The sequence below is a fragment of the Acanthopagrus latus genome, chromosome 1 (assembly GCF_904848185.1).
Source record: "Acanthopagrus latus isolate v.2019 chromosome 1, fAcaLat1.1, whole genome shotgun sequence".
Taxonomy (NCBI): domain Eukaryota; kingdom Metazoa; phylum Chordata; class Actinopteri; order Spariformes; family Sparidae; genus Acanthopagrus; species Acanthopagrus latus.
The window spans coordinates 12,680,392-12,689,349 of NC_051039.1; the positions used below are offsets into that span (position 1 = coordinate 12,680,392).

An 8,958-nucleotide genomic window follows, 5' to 3' on the forward strand; every position below is an offset into this window, starting at 1 on the left:
CAAAGGAACCTTTCTATATTAATTGATGTATTCATCTGTAAAATCAGATACTTGTCAGATCATTTAACTAAATATTTTTAACGCGTTAATACAGTTTTCACATCACAGCTGTACAATAAATCCTGACGCATCATCTGGCCTCACTGGCGCACTTGACGTTACAAAGTCGGTCAGCAAAAACTTCCAGTGTTTAATTCAGTTTTTAAAAAGAAGCCACGGCACACAAGTCCCTCGATATTTCAAAGGACAAACACATAAAAAAGTGTTAAAACTGCACAGTCAAGTAATTGGATTTTATGCCCCCGTCCCGTCTCGCTCGCGCTTTTCTCTCCATGGTGCTCTAAAAAGAAGAAAGAAAAAAAAAACTCTCCAAACGCTTCAGATGTCTTGTGAGCCTTTTATTTCTCGATCTCCGCTGCTTTTTTATTCTTCGACATTGCTCGCAGGATCAAATATATCCAAGCACGGAGAAAGTATCGAGATTAAAACGTTCTCAGTGGGGGAAAAAGAGAGAGAGAGAGAGAGAGAGAGAAAAGAATCGGAGCAAACTGTTTTGGCGCATGAGAGCAGTGTGAGTCTGTGTGGAGCGCACACAATAAACCTGTTGTTAACCTTGCTGTGAAAATATGTTTGAAGAAAACAGCCAATTGTTGTATGAAATGTATTCAAGTATAAAATAATGCCCTTTGTTTGGGGGGAAAAACTTGAGCAATGTGAGGGTACAAAAGTCCCCTGTGGCATTTACTAGCACCCTTTGTGCAGTTTGCGCTTTGGCGTCTCCACTTGGCGCATTACCCAGGCCCCTTTAAACGCGATTGTTTCTTTCTTTCTAATGACATTTACCGGATCAAAACATGCTGTTAATTCGATCAGAAAGCTTCACCCTTCATAACAATGGCAGTATAATTTCTCCCAAAGTTTGTTAAGTTGACCGAAATTAGGCAAATGAATAGGGGTCTCCAGGCTACCCATCTTGCAGGTGACGGGGAATAATGCGCGTTCACACCAGCTGCATTCTTCTTTATTTCTCCCTTTCTTTCACAGCATTATTAAAATTTAGGCCAATGAAACTATTCATTCGACTGAATAGACATTTTCTTATAGGATAATAGGATACAAATTGAGCCTCTCCAAAGAGTCTCCAGTGGTGGGTAACCCTCGTGTGCCAGAGGCTGCTGGAGACGCTGGCCTTGACGCAGACGACGCTCGTGTGCCAGGGCTAATCACACACCTGCCGAGGAGTCCAACAAAATAAAGAATGTAAACAAAAAGCTTGCCATCTCTCATAAAAGATGGACGTGTCACCAAGTCGTGTGAGAAACGCCGAGAACAAACGGGGGGACTCCGTCTCCAAAAGATCTCCCCTGAACTTGGCGGAACAGCCTATTAAAGGCTTACTTAATTACTCTAATGACACTGGACAGGCCTTAAAACTCGGACCGGGCTTGGATGAGAGTTAAGATCGCTTGCTGGGATTTGTAAACAGGCGATCGTGTGAGAAACGCGAGTTGGAAGAAAGAGGGTTTCTTTTTTCGCCGGCTTTGTTTTCAGTGCGCACAGTGCGCCCCGCCGGATCAGGCGATCCCAACGCTCACTTCTTATTTCCCGCCTGGGTTGTTACTATGCAAATAATATTCCGAAAGTAATCACGTGTCTTTTGAACAGCCACGTGGATTAACAAAGCAGGTTTGCCCCCCTGCCAGCCCATGGCTTTAGATTTTTACTATTTCTTTAACTGATCCTAAATGCACACATTTACCCAATGCATGGCTCTAATCCCATGGAATAATTTACACCGTGAATGCCGGAGTCCCTTGGATGATCCCTTTATAAGGACCCGTTTTCCCCTCGAACGTCAGTCTGCTTCATCTCCTGCCCGAGCAACACATCTCTGCAACCTGCAGCTGAACTGATTTTTTAACAAGATTGACAGAAATTCGTCGATGGCATCTAAGATGAAGGACAGGAAGGTACGCGCTCCTTGTGCGCTCTGACTTTATGAGGACTGAACTGTTCTGGCAACGAGGCGCTTTTTGACACTTTTGAGTCACTTTATGGACTTTGGTATTTCAGTATTTGCGTCGAATATTGTTTAACTACAACTTGGAGTAACTGCCATGCTAGAGGAGGAGAGATTTATTGTCTGCTGCCTCTGTGGCGCGCGTTTCAGGATCACTTCGGCGCGCACTGATTTAAAAGTAGCCTGTCTGACGCTTACTGGATATTTGTAAACTAAAATATGCTAAATTTGGCTAAGAACACTTGAATATGCAAAATTAATTTTAAGAGTTTTACAGCATTTCCAATCAGGCTTCAGAGTTATAAAAACTGGCCGGAGCGCAGATGCCCGCCGCGCGCTCTGGAGCTGCTCAGCGCGCAGCGCGCAAAAACTCTCCGGGATTATAAATACGCGGCAAACATTTTATTTCTTCTCATTCAAACCTTCCTGACTATTTTGTCTCATAGTGTTTTTGATAATTAGCTTTAAAATTGGTGTAAATATTATTGTGTGCTCATGTTTTCTTCTTTTCTTGTTTCCACAGAGAACTCCCATCTCTCACAAAGTCATTGAGAAACGGAGACGGGACCGTATTAACCGCTGCCTTAACGAATTAGGAAAAACTGTTCCTATGGCGCTAGCAAAACAGGTATCGTAAAAATTAAAGTGCATATTATGTGTTATAGATATCTCACTTATTATACGATATTTGATATTTGGAAACACAATGTCCTTGGAGCAATCTTCACCAGAGAACATGGTGGTGTATCCGCAGCCAAACCGTTTTTAATGTTGGTTTTCTTGACATTTTTGGCAGAACTCTGGAAAACTGGAGAAGGCTGAAATCTTGGAGATGACGGTTCAGTACTTGAGAGCACTCCACTCAGCGGATTTCCCCCGCGGGAGAGAAAAAGGTGAGTCAACTTTTCACCGAGCTCCGAAACTTTACGCATCCCGACAGCTCATTTCTGTTAATACATTGTGTGAAAATTTCCACAATGTTGATTAAATATAAATATCATTTATCCATGCATTTGTGTAATTTATAGTTTGACCTCACTTATGTGTGTACAAGTCCCGCTTTACGCGGCGGAATCAGACCGCAACACGCTGCGTCAGACTCGTTCATCGTCTCGTCTCTTCGGGGTTTTAACCGCTGCTCCTCTGTGACTCCTTCCAGGTGAATTGCTGGCCGAGTTCGCAAACTACTTCCACTACGGCTACCACGAGTGCATGAAGAACCTGGTGCACTACCTGACCACGGAGGACAGGGCTGAAACCAAAGACATCAAGTACGCACGGATCCTCGCCTTCCTACAGTCCAAGTCCCGTGTGGTCACAGAGCCCGTGTTCGGCTCCGTCGGCTCCATGCCGGAACCGTCCGACTACCTCAGCCAGCTGCACTCCTCCCCGGAGCACCAAAGCCACAGCCCGTCTGACTCCGTGTACCAGCAGAGTCCTCCGGGACACTTCTCCTGGCACAGCTCGGCGCGCAGCCCGGGCATCGGGTACCCAGCGGTGCCTCTGTCCGCGCACACGCAGCAGCACGGTGGATACTTGTCACCGGTGCAGGGACTCGATCACCACTACTTCAACTTCATCGGCCACACGCACGCAAACACGTTCAGTTTGCACAGTGCGCAGCACGCCATGTGAATACTTCTGCTGTGTGTTGTTGTTGTTGTTGTTTTTATTTATATATTTGTGAATGATGGAAAATAGATCCTGTACATGGTGTAAATAAATATTTCTGACTAAAATTCAGCTTGTTCTGTCATCGTTTACGCTCATTTTTAGATGGTCAGGCGACGCTTTATGTGCGTAAATCCACCGATAAGAAGCAGTTACAGTCCCCGTGATGGTAACAGTGCTTAGAAAAACATCTTCACATGCAACTATGTGAGAAGACTTTTCAAAATTTTAAATCTTTAGGAAATTATTAATCATTTTACTGAGTAGAAAATTAACCAACATCGAAACAAGTAAAATCATGTATTCAGTCAATTATTTTTATGACATCAAATGGACTAAAAGTAGCTCAGTAAATTATGACTGTTTGGAATAATGTGCACAAGTCAAAAGCTTCACTGTTTGTGGTGTTCATCACTCCACCTCATCCACAGGCCTGTTGCTGAGCTGAACTGCGAGTCTAATATCTAATATTTATGATTCAAAAGAGAGAAAGCGCACAGCTAAACAAGAGCTAACACACAGTTTTATATCATAACCCTAACCCAAATGAAAAAAAAGTAGTAAATTGACTGTTTGGAGTGAAGTGAACAAGTCAGACTGGGCTCAAAACTTGAGCTACAGCTCCAAAAGCTTCATTATTTGTGGCATGTACCACCGTGTTTCTTCAGTCTCTCTCTCAGGCCTGTTTATGAGCTGATCTGTGGGTCTAATGTCTAATATTTCTGACTAGAAATAGAGAACATGAACAGCTAAACAAGAGCTTACATCTATTTATGATATAAAATTACACAAAAAGCAGTTCAATCATGACTATTTGGAGCTCAAACTTGATCAAACGCCACAAAAGCTTCACTGTTTTTCACAACTTTTCTTCAGTTTGGTCCTCGTGAGCTGTTTATGGGCGGATCTGGGGGTTTAACGGGTCTCTCAGTGGGTTCCAGGGGGCAGACATGAGCCCGACTCCCACTGGGCCACCCGCTCCTGACTTAAACAAACCTGCAGTTAACAAATCCATTGACACTCTCAGCAGTCCTTCCTTAAAATTCAAACCTTTCACTCAATTAAAAAAAAAACAAAATAAACCAACAACACATTTTTGGACATGATGAGCGAAAACATTCATTTTTTTGTGAGTGAAAAGTTGCATTTCTACAGAAAACAGGATAAAAGACGTTCTGCTTCTGAGCTTTGGCCAAGTTTGACTTTTTCCACATGTTTCGGGAAATAAGTTTGACTGTCAATCAGGAGGCGAGACGGACAGGGAAGTAAAAGTTGGTGCTTATTTACATGTAAAACTTCTTCTTTCAGAGCAGCGTTACATTAAATCTGTCAGATCTCTGAGCCCTTAAGCCTTTTAAACTTCTCAAGGAAGCCATATTGGGTGTAGTTACTGATCGAAAAGGGCCTTTTACCTCCCACAGAATGAGGATCAAAAGGGAGAATTGTTTCTGCCAAGCTTGTGTCCTGCTATACGTGAACCACACAGTCTCAATAAATGCATTTAACTGCTTCCAGGCTCTTTCCTTCTGTGTTTCTTTAAGTAAGTTGTATAAAAGAGAGAAGTTAAAAAAAGAGAGCAGGGAGGAGGGGGGGGGGGACTCCTTGTTGTTTTCTTAACTAAGCAGCCCCATTGTGGTGCATGTGAAAGGGGAACAATCTCTGCGTCCTTGTGCTTTATCCTTGAGTGATTGCGAAGAAAAATAATCAACACCATGAAATCAAAGTTTCTCTCTGCGTGGAGTTCAAGAAAACAGGTTTTTTTTTTTAGTCCCCCCTCCCAGTTTCTTTAAGAATCAAAGCAAAAATCATTGCAAATATCTCTCCGTCTTGTGTCAAGTGAGTGGATACACCTGGACGTGCTGCTACAAGACAGCAAGAAAGGTGAGTTGTAGGTGAGTTGACAGATATGATGGATGGAGGGATGGTTTCTGGGTGGATGGGTAGATGACAGATTGCATGGATAAGTCCACATTAACCGCCTGGACGGTTGGATAAACCCACATTAAACAGCCCCTCAACCCAGAAAAAAAAAAAAAAAGACAAGCAACAAGAGAGCAAATGAAAGAAATGAAAGACAAGCGTCCACGCAGATGGAAGAGAGGAGTGACAATACGATAAAAGGAGAACGGGCTTTTTAAAGGAATACTTGGATCCAATATTGGTTTAAATCCTGACTCCAGCCAGGAAAAGAAGAAGAAAAAAAAAGACTCATGTTCAGCCAGATGAGAAAGATTTAGCCGCAGCACCTCACATGAATAATAATAAATTGAGCACGGATAAAAAAAAAAAAAAAAAAAAAAACACAAAACAAAAAAAAGTATTGTCATGTAAACGGAGCCGCAGCTTCGGTTTGAGAATGTTTGTCTTTCGCATTAATATCACACGCTGAACATCAACAATCAGCTCTTTGGAAATATTATTCATCACCGGAGTGTCAAAGGGAGAACTCACACTCCGAATTCATACCCTGATGAGCATGAAGCCGGCCGAGTTCATGAGGAAACGTGTCAGGGTGTGGAAAGAGGAGCAGTGGTGGGAAGTTAGTCAGTAAACCACAAAAGTAAAACACATCTCTGTTCAATAAGTGGCACTATTTTGAGAAGACAACAAAACAGTTCTGTGTCGATTTATTGTGATATGACTTTTTACAATATTGTCCTGCATTAAGTCAGATATCTGTTTTTTGACTCTGCAGTTTTCTGCACCCACTGGATTCTTCACAGCACCACACGCCTAATTTTGTTCCCTTATAGAAATGTTTGTATTTTATTCTTAAATGCAACATCTGAAACGCTGACTATCCTCTTCTTGTTATTACCTTTGTCTCAATTCACTTTATAGGTACTATTTTATTCTGGTGTATTAAGTATTAAGTATTGTTTATTCAGTCTATATTAGTAGATGATTCAGTGTGTAACCGTTTTCACAGTCACGCTTGAATTTCCCTACATGGGATCAATTAATGCTCCTCTTAACTGATCATGATGTCTCTTAAGGTGCTTTTTAAGAGGAGGAGAAGAAATGATAAAACATTTAATGAAAAATGCGTTTAGCTTTCTGTGAGATGTTGCTTTTAAACTTTTTGAGCAGACATTTTGTTATTTTGTGTAGGAAACCGTTCTGGGTTCAGTTTTTGCAGAGTTTAATTTGCTCATCAAGTTTCAGAGGTGACGAGGAAGAGAGATGGAATGTTTTGATACTTTAGGTTCATTTTGCTGATAACATTTTTGCATTTTTAACCTTTTTGTGTGAAAACAGCACGTGCACAGGCACATATTGCAGCACATGTGTGTTTGTGAATATATACACGTACTGTAGCCGAGCTGTTCTCAAATTAAGGGTCAGGCCCAAAACTGAATCAGAGGGGTCACAAAATCACTTTCTACAGTTCTCAACTCTCAAATCTTGCTTATCACCGTATTACATCTTGTTTGTTCAATCTGTACAGGAGGAAAGAGCGTAAAAGCGTCAAATTATCGTGTTTTGTGGCTGACTGTTACTCGGCTGGAAACACTAAGTTTGTGGGATCTCTTCTGGAAATTGTCAGAGAAGATTCCCCTGTAAAATCAATAATACAATCATCTTTTGTTTGCACAAAATAACACACATATACACAAAAAATGATAACATATTTATTTTCACATTAAAGATGTTAATTGGTGGCTTCTGAAACCTTTGGAAACAACCCAACTAGCTGTTTTTGCCCCATTTCCAGTCTTTATGCTAAGCTAAGCTGGCCACCTGCTGACTATAAACACAAAACTGGCACCAACCCTCTCGTTTACGTCTCGGCAAGATAACGAATTCTTCTTCCAGCCTATTTCACAAAATGTTGGGCTATTCCTGAATATGGGACACTCCGCTGTCACCCAAAGAGCGACCCATAAGTGTCTGTTGGCTCCTGGTTTGATCTACGCGCCCGCACGAGCATCGATGTCAGGCTTAGACGGTTAGCTAAGCTTCTGAGAGGACAACAGCAAATCTCCTGTCCTCTACCATGGTGTATAGTGTGTTTGTGTTGCCCGTGTGTGTGTGTGTGTGTGTGTGTGTGTGTGCACGCGCAATTGTGTGTGTGTATGTGTGTGTGAAGGAGGGGTACAGTTGAGCTTTGGGAGCGAAGCCAAAAGAAAGTACACAAGCTGTGAGAAATCCAACAGTCAGCAGCGCTGGTTGGTAATCAAAGTCCTCCAGTGGCATCGGATCTCCGCCGGCTCACCTCAGGATGGGTCGTCTGATCTCCGGCATTGAAAAGACAGAGACAGAGAGAGAGCGAGGGAGGGAGGGAGTGAAGGAGGGAGGGAGGGAGAGGAACACTGAGAGATGGAGGGAGTGTTAAGAAAAGGGGGGAAGAAGAGGGATGAAGATCATTCCCACAACAGATACCACTATCTCGCAGGGTTGAAAGGGCCCCCTTTCTGTACAGCCCTCACCCCCACCATCTCCTCCTCCTCCTCTCCTCCTCGCCTCCCCTCCCCCTCCCTCTCCTTCTCCCCCCCCCTCTTCCTCTTACCAATAATGCCAAAACTTGGCAGCCAACCCAACAGCACATGAGCAACAGTTTCCCATCAGAGAGAGGCAGCCATCCTACTGCCTTGGCACCGGCGACGTCTGAAGAATGACGGGCACTGTAAGGAGAGAGCAGACATGAATGGAGTCTGTTAGGAGCAGAAAAGACGGCACATATCAATGCCTTTTTGATCGTCTGGTGAGAGAGCACATCACCGAGCGGAGCGTGAAGGGACGGTATCTGGTCTGATTTCTGGAGGCAGGCAGAAAGTCATCACAATTTTTCTTTCCTAACTTTTTTTTTTTTTTCCCTTTCTTGGCCAAAAAGGCATCATCTGTGAGAGCTGCTGTACGAGGATTTATTGAATAGTCCCCTCTGCCCCCTGCCACGGGATGAGGGCTTCACCTTTCTGCACTTGGCACGACCCTCTATGTGCTCACCAGCGATGCCATCAGATTATGCAAATCCATGGAGATGTCCCATTCAGCGCCACCTCCATTTAGAAAACTGAGATATTCGAGCCAAAAAATGAATAGAGCGATAAAAGAGGCAGTGTTTTAAAGGAGCCGGAGCAGCGAGGGGTCAAAGACATCTCCGCCACAAATGGAAACATGATGAATACTGTACAGAGCGTCCCACTGTGGACCGTCGTTTCAGTCACACCCTCGCCTTTTCTTGCTAATTGTCTCCCTTTCTGTTGTTTTTTTTTTTTTTTAATGGTGACAATCGGAGAAATATGGAGGCGGCATGGGAACAGTCC

The 8,958-nt window shown here is 43.2% G+C and overlaps 1 protein-coding gene across 1 annotated transcript; it reads left to right on the plus strand.

Moving 5' to 3' along the window:
* The first annotated feature begins 356 nt into the window (after positions 1–356).
* helt (helt bHLH transcription factor) lies at positions 357–3,655 on the plus strand. The gene is made up of 4 exons (XM_037107629.1): positions 357–1,970; positions 2,544–2,648; positions 2,817–2,913; positions 3,180–3,655. Exons 1-4 carry the CDS (start codon positions 1,944–1,946, stop codon positions 3,653–3,655), a joined length of 705 nt encoding a protein of 234 aa, XP_036963524.1. The 5' UTR covers positions 357–1,943.
* Positions 3,656–8,958: the final 5,303 nt, after the last annotated feature.

Coding starts and splice junctions, on each gene's coding strand:
- helt (XM_037107629.1), top strand. CDS start 1,944: ATGGCATCTAAGATGAAGGACAGGAAG. Junction 1,971..2,543: donor CTAAGATGAAGGACAGGAAG/GTACGCGCTCCT, acceptor TTGTTTCCACAG/AGAACTCCCATCTCTCACAA. Junction 2,649..2,816: donor CTATGGCGCTAGCAAAACAG/GTATCGTAAAAA, acceptor CATTTTTGGCAG/AACTCTGGAAAACTGGAGAA.